The sequence below is a fragment of the Exophiala aquamarina genome, assembly GCF_000709125.1.
Source record: "Exophiala aquamarina CBS 119918 chromosome Unknown aczIA-supercont1.5, whole genome shotgun sequence".
Lineage (NCBI taxonomy): Eukaryota > Fungi > Ascomycota > Eurotiomycetes > Chaetothyriales > Herpotrichiellaceae > Exophiala > Exophiala aquamarina.
In genome coordinates, this window is record NW_013550583.1 from 657,670 (window position 1) to 669,108 (window position 11,439).

Consider the following 11,439-nt stretch of genomic DNA (forward strand, 5'->3'; position numbering starts at 1 on the left):
ATAGAACTGAAGTCAGGAAGCTCATCGATGAGCATAGGTCCTCCTGTCTGCTGGTGTTTCCAGTGGCCAGACGTTGCCGCCGTAGTTAGCTCTCGATTGTCCAGCGCTCAATATAAAGCCGTAAAATAGCAACATCTGTCACAGATATGATATCACCTTAAGATGCTGTAATCTTCCTTTCAAGGGGTTATTTCAGAGCAACATCTAAAATACAGCTTGTTTCTATAGTGAGATAGGTGGTGGTATTGTTATGGGTCCTGTAGTAATTCACGTAATGGCTCTTATATAGACATCTGCCATGCTTTGGTACATCCACAGCTGTTGAGGTTTTCGCAATACCTATCCTTCGCAAGGAAGTATCGTAAGATAGACGATTAGTCATCTTGGACGCCAAGGCCGAGGCTGCATTGTTGTTAGCGTCAAGATTCAACTAGCTTGCGAACGCTAGTAAGTACAGTATAGATACTAAACTCCGTAGCGCTGGCTAGAATACCTCCTGTCTTAGACTATGAAAACGCTTCTGTATCAGTATTTAGAATGCTTTGAAATTGTGGAAATGGGCTCCTAGAGATCAAATGCCTAGGAAATATCTATTTAAACTAGAGTAAAGCCGATAGAGTTGAAGAAGATAGAGATTTCACACAGCTTGCGGATCGGCCAAAAAGCATCTTAGTCCTTAAGCGCCAACAACTGTCCCCTTTGTAGCATCATCGTGGGAAAAAGTACGTCTACAACTTTTTACCCACCCACTACTTGACCGCCAAATCCCACTCATATTGAGACTGTGAGCCGTGAGTCTCATGATGACTTTTAGGTGATCGCGCATGTTCCCAATGTCTACACGAGCCACCCACCGTCATGCATCCAGATCGCCAAATCAGCTTGCGTCCATGAGGCTAGAAACCGGTAAGAATTGTGGAGATAATGGTCGATTAATATGTTGGACCACTGGTTGGGTGGAGGGATCTAGTAGGGCGTCTTTGTCTGATCTACTGCCTACCCAAGTGGAATATTTGCGTTCTATTTTCAAGTAATTGATACTCATTTTCGGATTGTCTCAGATGAAATTCTCTCCGCTGGATTGTAGGCTATATAACTGCAGCTCGCCAAGAAAGAACAAACAAGATCTAAGCCAACCGGCAACTTCGTCGAAAAATATCACGAAACTGAAAAAGATTCGATCGACTATGTCGCTGCAGGTCCTCATTGTTGGCGCTGGACTTGGCGGATTGGCTGCTGCACTATCCATCAAACTTGAGAACCCGCAGCACCAGGCGCTGGTAGTTGACCCCGCGCCTAGCTTAGCAGAGGTATGTGATTATTTGTATGAACTTGGTCGAGAATTCTAAGGCTGTCTGCAGATAGGTGCAGGACTTCAACTGACTCCCAATGCTACGAGGCTATTGGGAAGATGGGGTCTCAATCCACGGTTCCAGGGATGCGTGTCCACCCTTGAAGTGTCCTCCATCCGTCGATACAGCGATGCCAAACTTCTTGGGGAGCGCTCATGCTACGGGAATGAGATGCTCCGGAAAATTGGAGCGAACTTCTGGGATATCGATCGTGCAGACTTACAGATTCTATGTACGAGCGTGCACTAGAATTGGGGGTGGAGTTCCGATTTGGAGTTTTGGTCACAAAGCAGGAACTTTGCGTGCCAGAGGTTACCTTGGAGAGTGGCGAAAATCTTGGTGCTGACCTTCTCGTGGCGGCCGACGGTGAGATCTAGGAAGATTTAGTTTCCTGATACTGACATACTAGGTTTGTGGTCGACTATCCGCTCCAGCTTCTACGGCAGACCCTCCCCCCCCCATTCCAACAGGGGATCTAGCATACCTAGTTATCCTTCGGGTTGACGAGATCCAAGACGATGAGCTGTGGAATTTTGTCTCGACACCTAGAGTTTGCCTTTGGGCTGGTCCAGAATGCCACGTCATGCTCTATCCCCTGAAGAATAACACTTTGTGTAATATTGTGCTTCTAGTACCAGACAATCTACCCGAGAACGTAACTAAGCAACCTAGAGATCTAGAAGAGATGCACGAGATATCCAAAGACTAAGATCCCTTGTAAGTGTGACTTGTTGATCCAATGTGATAAGATGACTGACATCTACAGGTTGAGGAAAATGCTATCAATGGTTAGACGTGTTGATAAGTGGAAGTTAATGCACCATATGCGTGATCACGGACCATTGCGTTAAACCTCTGCTCGCCCCATACTACCAGTTCGATGAAATGGACCGTTGGTATAATGACCAAAGGACTGTGGCATTCCTGGGTGATGCATGCCATCCAATGTTGCCTTATATGGCTCAAGGGGCAGGCTCTGCTTTGAAAGACGGTGCTGCGCTTGGGATGCTGCTTGTTCGAGCTGGTCCAGGTGTACGCCTGCGGGAACTACTGCAGATTTATGAGAAAATTCGAAAGCCTCAGAGCTCAGAGTTGCAAAAAGGAAGCATGATAGTGGCTCTTGCAACAGTATCGAAATTTCCCACACGAGATTAACCATGATATAGAGACACAACAACCACCTTCCAAACGGATCCGAGCAAGTCGAAAGAGATCGTTTGCTGAGCAACAGTTTGACGAACCTCAACCCGGATATCCCTTCTATTGGTAGGGCACATTCAGTTTCACCACAGGTAAAAGCGTTCTAATACTTGTCAGAATTGATCCGGAGCAATAGTCCTTGGTGTAAGGATATGACGTGGCAGAAGAAGTTGGTTCTCCTCGACTCCTGTGATACTATCATAGGCAATCACTAATACATGGTGGCTAGGTCAAGAAAGCAATCAGTGCGAATGGAACGCAACCCAAGAGGAGCGACACAACATTTTAGGAACAAGCAAGGTATGGTCAGCATTGAGTGATTAATACACATTGGATGCACGTGGAATATGTGGACGATGCAGGATCGTTTGTCATGCAACTGACCTACTGATAACACACTACACCAACACACCCTCAGGCCTTATTCTATCATTTATCAGGACTTATCGTAGGAAACTTGACGGCTGTTGCAGTAATGTGGTGATTTGCTGCCAGTCAAGTGAGGCAGCGTTCGGTCTCAATTATGTTGTAAGTTCCCAGTATGATCATGATATCGGTAGATAGTGCCATGAAGAAGTACGAGCAAGACCTCCACAACCTGCCTCCAGCGGAGGGTGAAGGAGGTACCCTCCGAAGTATGAATCTTGTCCTGGGTCTCAATTCATGCCAAGCGTTTATTACTGGACATTTTCCTGATACATATCAAGCAGGTGATCCCACTTTCGCCCAACCACAGCTGTAATTGAGCCAGATATGCTTCATAAACGATGATCCGGCGGCTGGTTCAATTATTCTGTGCGGGTGCTTCAGAAATCGCGCACCACGCTGTCTCCCCATTGCAATCTACTAACTTTCCAGGCGACATGGCGAATCACAAAAGAATGCCAAGTAGTGTCATCAGCGATCTGGTTCCCACTTCCAACTCCGTCCCTGGCCGAAGATTACGCTCTCCCCACCCTGTCAGGCTGGCTTTAATGGTAGACCCGAAGTATTCCGCAGCAGTAGATCAATATAAGGCTGGAATACACACGTATTTCATTTCATGTGAGCATCATTAAATCCTCTTCTAGCTTTGATATAGCTGTTCAATCCTCAGACCTCCCTTGCCAAAGCTTTGTGTCAGTGCAAACCTATCACTTTACACTTTGCCACAATGGCTCAATCGACCATTAGACTTCACACTTTGACTCTTCTTCAATAGTTCACTTATGGCTTGACTGTAGGGAAGTAAGCGGCTGGTCGAGTTTCGAAGTCATTTCTCCTGTCACCAATCAACTTCTGTATCAAGCTTCAGCAGTCAGCAAGGAAGATTTTAAGGAGGCAGTCAATTCTGCCCAAATAGTGTTCAAACATGGGTCAAGCCTACAATGGACATCTGCAATACCGAGTCTTCTGGGCCTACTGTGTCCGCTATTGTAGTTCAATCCGATGATGAAGCCATCGCTATTGCAAAGGATACCGAATATGGTCTGTCATCAGCCGTCTTTACGGAAGGTTTCTGCGCGGCCTTCTTTTTACTAAGCTGATTGAGAGCGGCGCAGTACACATTAACTCAATGACAGTGCATGATGAAAGTGCTTTGCCGCATGGCAGGTCCAAAAGCTCTGGCTTCAGCAGATTTAACAGTGTAAGCGGATTGCAGGAGTGGGTTCGCACGAAAACTATCACTTGGAAGGACTGAGAGAATGCACTTGACGCCAGTGAAATCAGCCATGATGCTCATTGCATGAAGCCAGAACTGGACACTGCAAGACATGAGTAAGCTTACACATTATATTATCTCCAGATTTTTGATGCAAATCAAACCAATCAAACCCAATCTACTAGAAGCTATGACATATAGATGTGTTCAACAATGGAACACGATTAAAACCATGATACGGATGCAAGATAATCACAACAATTTGTCTAGGTCCAATCTGCGCGTGCTAAGTGCTATTTTGCCGCATAACGCCCAAGATCTTTGTGGCTAGGTGGTACCTTGGCTGACTTAATCATTGTAACCCCACCCAGCCTTACTTGTCCATCGGCACTGGTAGGTATTCTGGAGCTCGTCAAAATCGGGGGTGGGAGAGGGAAAGAGATGAGTGGATGCATGACTTAAGGTGTGAATGTACCGAACAGAAGAGGTCACGTACATCTTTCATTGTGGCTGAAGTCCAGACTCTCACTGGAAGTCAAAATTCCAATGTAGAGCTATGGAGTCATAGAATTGGTGTCCAGTGGTACTCTGGGTTATTGGTTGGCAATTGAGACACTATGTTGTATGGGGTTCCTTTCAGCGGTAGCTTCATATCGATCTGCTAATTCCCAAAGCTGGTCTAGGTTCGACCTATTTCGCGTGCTATCGACTTGGATCCCGCAATATGCAGCAGGGATTCATGAATGAGCCATACCTGTTTTCTACCTCCGTCTTCCTCTCGTACCCAATCCCAGAAATGTTGGCCGTATCCATGAGGCTGGGCCCGACTCTGTGAAGCTGAAAGTTGGCGATCTAGTGTGTTACAGCCCCTAGATCAAAGGGCAGGATGATCCTTCCATCAATATCAGTCAAGGTCATTATGGCAGGGAAAGCCCAAAGGGCGCCAAACTCATGCAAGGGGAGTGGAGAGATGGCTCCATGCAACAGTATCAGAGGGTGGCACTTGAAGGAGTGTTCGTGCTCGATAAGAAGAAGTTGTGTGGAACACTTGGGTACAACCGTGCAGAGCTTCAAGAACTTGCGCTACATACAATGGTAGTTGGAACACTGTGCGAAGCTGCTCAGCTTCAGGCCGGTGAGACAATCATCGTTGGACCTGCAACTAGAACTTTTGGCCCTGCGACTGTTGATTTGGCCAGCCTACTAGGTGCAAACATCATCGCACTGGGTAGAAACAAGCAGAAGTTGAAACAATCAAGAGACCAAACTGGTCGCTCGGAGCGATTTCAATATGTTGTCAGGACGGGTGGCGAGAAGGTTGACACCGAAGCCATTCTTGCAGCTACACCGAATGGAGAAGGGGCGGAAGTATTCAACGATTGGACTTCTGGGTCATTCGAAACGTAGGGTGATCTTAAGTGGCGTCCCCTCTGGAAATTTATCGTTCCCTTACGCCTATGCGATGCACAAGAACCTCCGTATCATGGGGTAGGTCATGGTCGAGAGAGAAGGTATTGAGGCCACGACCAGAATGGTGGAGTCTGTATTGCTAGAAATGGGCAAACTTAGCAGAGCAGAAACGGCATTTTTCCCACTGGACCAAGTTCATGACGCTAAAGAGTATGCTGGCAATCATGGTGGTTACAAGAACTATACTTACCTACGCCGAATGACGACTAGCTTGGACAGCGCGAAGGGGTGTTTGATGGCTAGGAACCGACGGGTGCTAGTAAGCCCACACAGAGCAAAAGTACCGATAAAAAGGGTATGATATGGGCATTTTCGTGGGAGTGTAGCCGAATTTCCAGGTTCACAGTAAAGTAAATACACAAATGGTGGCAGGAGTTGAACTCCTGTTCTTGCCTCATTCTCGTGGCATTCTTGTCAGATGTGGCTTAAAGAACTTGTTTGAATGATAAACAGCTTGGGAAGCTATTGTCCAGAGGCCCTGTCATCAGAGCCTGCTCCCACAGTGATGTCGACCTTCTGCGATCTCTCTATGACTCAGATGTATGATACTGTAGCGGGGTTCCGTATCAAGCCCCTCCCTTGTTATTTTGGGAACAGGTTCCCATGCACTGCCCAGCCCTTGGGGTAGACGTTAAAGTATCATTTTGCATGTGCGTGGAATCATGGCCCACGATGATCCAGCACTCAGCTTGACTGGTCGCCGGGCACCACAAGGCTGAGCACTCTACCGACTAGTGGGGTGGAGGTCGCGGCTTTGGGTGGGAAAGGTGGAATAACAGTTGAATGACCACTGGAGCCTGAGGATGAGAAACAGGGCTCCACTCTCCCCTGCGAGTGGCCACCGCGCGCATTTGACTATCGCTGAGTCTCTGCTAACTCAAGCTATAGCGCTCAATTACATGTCGTAGCTACCAAGCGTCAACCAATGCACACATCTGCGAGATCTTGGCTGTTTGCCTGCATTGTATACCTATCTCAACTGAGAAGTGGCTTTCCGAGACTGTCTATCTCCTTTGCTTTAACCATCGTGGGTCAAGGAACTCCCGCCCATCGCCGCCTTCGTCGACCACCACCTCTTCCACAACTACTGTTGGAGGATTTGGACTGTGCAACTGTACGGGACAATCGATACAGGCAAGTCAGCGTTGTTGAGCTTTCTGTCTTCTTCTATTCTATGGTCACCGTTCTGGTTTATATAGACAATTACTAGGCAAGATGACCTCCTGGAGCCCGTTTTCCATGATTCCAAAGCATTCCAGAGGCTGTGGCACTGAATCATTGATCGTTATTACGAGGTTGTCTGCCTGTTCCGTCGATAGTCACTTTGGCGCCAACAACTACTCTTTTGACTCCCTCCAGCAGGCCACTCTGCCCACCTCGACCCGCCGCTCCCGTGAAACAGGAATAGATTTTCGCCTCCTTTGTCGACCTTTTCTACTCACAGAAGGATCCCGTAAGGCATTCGAGAAACACGTTGGCGACCACTACATCCAGCACAACCCAAACCTGCCAGACGGGCGAGCCGCAGCGCTACAGGACCTGCTGGTACCGCTATTCCAGGCGGGAATCAACTTCACGTACATAAATGTCATTTTTGGGCAGGGCCGTGGGGTTGTACATCTGAAGTCTAAAGAAGCCGCGAGGGCCAAGAACTTGTATGTCGTGGATGTCTATCGCTTTGAGGGGACATGTATTGTCGAGCACTGGGATCTGATGCAAGAGGAGCCGGAAAATCCGCTGAACCCGCGGGTTATGATATGATGAGAATTTTCGGCTGCGTTGCGGACGGGAATGCAGAGCATAGATCGTCTTAAAAGCCATGCTATGAGAGAGTATGAAAGCCACAAAGGTAGAAATCATTTGTAAGGTTCCGACTAAAGTGTGGGCTCCTGCGTCTGCTTGACATTTGCGTGTATCGGGACTGTGCAACACGACAAACAACCAACTTCACCACGACACTGCCTCTACCGTCAAGGCATAAACGAGGAATCACGCTGGTCGTACTTTGAGAGCCATCTTCCCTTCCTCCACATCATACATTATGTATGATTACTCCTCAGCACTATCGTGCGAAAGGAAATCTGATAGTGGCCCGCTTGAGGCATGGCCGCATCCGCAGTAAAACTGGACCAACCCAATGAGCCATTTCCCGTGGAGTGGATGCCTTTCGCGATGCCGATCACATTCCTGAAGCGTGCGGCGATGTCGCCGGATGTCTTTTGTCGAAACGAGGAAATAAAGTGGTGAGCACGATCCGCAAACCCTGGCTGTCACTGAAATTAACGTGACTCGCGGGTGCAACCCATACAACGGTATATTATTTGACGATGTACTCAACCGCGACTCCAGGGGACGGCCATTCTAAAGCAATCTAGAAATTCATCGAATCAATGTGATGGGAAGGGGACATGGTCATTCCTAAGACGGTGCGAGGGACTCGTCAGACTATAGAGCTGATACACCCTATTTGAGTCTTAGTGCCAACACTAATCTATGTAGTACCATATCCTACGGTCACGCTGCTAGAGAAACCGAAAACCCATTAGCCACACGTTATAATGATATCCTAGACCTGCCTAAGACCTTGTTTAAGAGAACTAGCCGCTCGTGCAGAAAGATTATTTCGTTTCGCAACTCATTAGATCCCTCGCTTTTTACTTATAACGTATTCAGTTGCTCACCGCAATAGTAGTGTCGTTGAACGGGCTTTACATGACTTCCTAACCATCACCGATAAATGGGATGCTCTTCAATTCGTGAACCCATTCCGAACGACGTTCACGGGGTATCTCGTCTCATAAAGTAAATTAGCAATCTCGCCCGTGATATACACACCCTCTCAGAAATGTTAGGGTTAGTACACAACCTTAAATCTGAAAAGTAGAACTAGCGATTGCTAGCGGCTCTAAGGATCATATTGCTTATAGATTATATTATGTGACGTAAATATTCATAAGCGCTTTAAATAAATTTAGGGTTATGATTTCAACTAGCTAACTTTTTCAAGGAAATGGGTGAGTTCAGCTGGCCTGTCTCTTACCTGCTTCTTTGCTAACAAGTTTTCAGCCTTGTGGCCTAATGGTTAAGGCGTTGGTTTTCGGTCAAGATAATCACCAAAGATTGGGTGTTCGAATCATCCCAAGGTCGTCCATCTTTTTTGTTCTCCAGGAATTGGAGATTTCTTCGGCATCTTTTTCGAATTTTGCCTATCCTGTCTAGACCTGAGCTAGGAAAGCTCGCACAATCTCATTTTCCATATCGTGAGGTGAGCAGGGCAGTGAAGAGAGCGGGCCCCTACATTTTCAAAATGGCTAGACAGCAATTCTAGTATGGCGGTAAGCGTTTTTGGTTCCGATGAGGGCACCCTAAGCTACGGAGAAGAGCGAGTCCTGTTCCATAAAATCTACCTAGATACGGGCAACGTTGGGACTATTCTCAAACTCTAGATTTTAGTCACGAGCTCCCGAAGAGGCCAGTCTGGGAGATGAGATACCTAGACTAATCACGCTCTCCCCCGTGAATATCGACTGACGACGGGTGTGAGAATTGCTAGAAGCGAGGGAACGATCCCAGGAAATGACCTACGACAACATTACAATAAGAGCTCTCAATCTCCATAAATCACTGCGAACGACTTCCACGGCAGTTCATGCGGCAGAGAAGGTACTATACAGGAGAGCTTGATCAATGCGCAAAAAAGGGGACATTCTGCACTGGTTGGAAGGAAGTAGAGCTTGGATGTATCATATCGTAACCGACACTGTCAAGTATACTTGTCAATGTGCTGGTATCGACTGTGGCTGAGAAGGAAGGGAACTCGACTTCTCGGCGGCCTCCTTTGCTGCAGACTTCGCCGCTTCGCCGGCCTCTTGTTCGTGGATTTTCTTGAGCAGATCGGGATACTGGACCGTCGCGTTGTCAGTATGGGCACAATCACGCACGGGGAAATTCACACTCACCCAACGTTCACCGACATCCGGATGGCTCTTGATCCGGTTCATCAGCGTGGCCTCCCCGAGCCTCGACCACATGCCTTTGATGAAGGTGAATTCGATATCGTCGAGGCGCTGGCCGCCTCGTTTCTCGAGGACGTCTGCCCGGAGCTTCTTGACCGACTCTGGGACGTCCATGCTTTCGAAGGTGGCGTCGTAGCTGACGCCTTGGAAGAACGGAATGCTGTATCTCGCGCCCGTGCCACGCGGAGGACTTTGGACTCTGTGGGTCGTGGACTGGCAGACACCTTGGGTGAGAGCCTCCATCCCTTGCCCAATGGCCACGACGAGGGTTCCATCGATGGGCGGGCAGTCCACCCACTCCCCGTCTCCGTTCTGCACCTGCAGGCCGCGATGGTGGCTCGCCTGCAGCAGGTAGCTCGTCAACATGCTGTCCTTGTGTGGCCCGACACCCTGGGCCTCTCCCTCAACCCCGAGCTCCTCCAGGTCTGGGTACTTCACAATCTTCAATTTATGCTGCTGCGCCTCGTCAAAAAATTGGGCAAATGCGTCAGCGGGAAGGCCGATCGCTTCGGCACACAGGCTCGTGAACTCCATGCTCATGTCGCCCATGCGTTTCATGTAATCCTCGTAGACGGTCCGGAAACGGGGGAGAGCCTTTTCATCCGGCCACTGATTTGGCGCCAACAGATTCCGGTAGAGTGGGTCGTCAGGGCCGGGGATGGGATGTGGCGTGGACAGGTCGATCTGTTCGCGCCAGTCGGTCTTGAACCGGGTGATTTCCATCCCCAGCTTATTGTAGCCGAGGAAAGATTTGGCGTTCTTCATTTCGATCTCGAGTTTCTTCTCTTCGGGCAGGGCGAAAAAGCCCTTGCCCAAACGGATGACTTCATGAATCAGTTCCTGTGGAATTCCGGTGTTTTTGATGTAAAGAAATCCGACCTCGAGCAGCGCATACCGCAGGTCCAGCAGGAACTGAGGTTTGGCGCGGGGGTCCCGAGCGAGCGAGAGATCCAGAATGGGGACGCTGGAGAACGACATGTCGCGCCTCTCCCACGGGATGGTGTGACAACTGCCCACGTCAGGCTGGGTGTGATCAAGAACTGGATAAAAACGGGCGGTACGCTGGTTCTACAAAGACGGCGATTGAAGAGAGTGGAAGGTTTCATGATCACGCCATGCACTCCCTGCGGGAAACCGAATTGCGGGGATATCCATCTGCTGGGCAACGGGTGGCGGATCTGGCTCAATCTGAATGCTCCTCGGGAGTCTGGGTCTCGTCACTCACACCACCTCGGAAAGAGAACTGGTACTTGATTGTTGTTCGTCACCTCTGTGCCACAGCTAAACCCACTGTGCTTGCAGTCGTCGAGAACGGTCGGAGTACCGAGGGAGCATGGGAGCCAAACGTAATCTTACCCAAGCGGACATGTCGATCATCATCGCCAAGCACACATGTATTGAGGGTGGAAAATGACCGATCTGTGGCCGCGTCAGACAAGGAATTATTCGAACACCGTGGAACCTGCGTTGTTCTCGTCGTACAACGCCAGGTGAGCAAAAGGAGAGCAACGCCCCTTGGGCGTCTCCTGTGTTTCGCTTCCAGTTATGATATGCAGGTGTCGATCGGGCTTTTCTGTGAGCGGCCAAAACACGGGATATGGTTTAAATGGGTGTACGGAGGGCCATCCCTCAAACCACTCCCCCCCATAATTTCCAGCCATAGCCTAAGGGGCCCCGGCTAAGGGAAATCTATATTCCGGGCGTCATCCACGCGCCTTTCTCGGCGTAAATCCTGCCATCTGGAGAGCCATAGCCGAGA

At 48.9% G+C, this 11,439-nt stretch overlaps 3 protein-coding genes across 3 annotated transcripts; 2 read left to right on the top strand and 1 right to left on the bottom strand.

Moving 5' to 3' along the window:
• Positions 1-1,582: 1,582 nt before the first annotated feature.
• Positions 1,583-2,061, top strand: A1O9_06900 (uncharacterized protein; the record flags this gene model as incomplete). Its single annotated transcript, XM_013403847.1, has 2 exons — positions 1,583-1,718; positions 1,823-2,061. The coding sequence occupies 2 exons, from the start codon at positions 1,583-1,585 to the stop codon at positions 2,059-2,061; spliced, it is 375 nt and encodes a 124-aa protein (XP_013259301.1).
• Positions 2,062-5,145: 3,084 nt separating this feature from the next.
• A1O9_06901 (uncharacterized protein) lies at positions 5,146-5,601 on the top strand (the record flags this gene model as incomplete). Its single annotated transcript, XM_013403848.1, has 1 exon — positions 5,146-5,601. The coding sequence occupies one exon, from the start codon at positions 5,146-5,148 to the stop codon at positions 5,599-5,601; it is 456 nt and encodes a 151-aa protein (XP_013259302.1).
• Positions 5,602-9,440: 3,839 nt separating this feature from the next.
• On the bottom strand, positions 9,441-10,658 carry A1O9_06903 (uncharacterized protein; the record flags this gene model as incomplete). The annotated part of the gene is made up of 1 exon (XM_013403849.1): positions 9,441-10,658. The coding sequence occupies one exon, from the start codon at positions 10,656-10,658 to the stop codon at positions 9,441-9,443; it is 1,218 nt and encodes a 405-aa protein (XP_013259303.1).
• Positions 10,659-11,439: the final 781 nt, after the last annotated feature.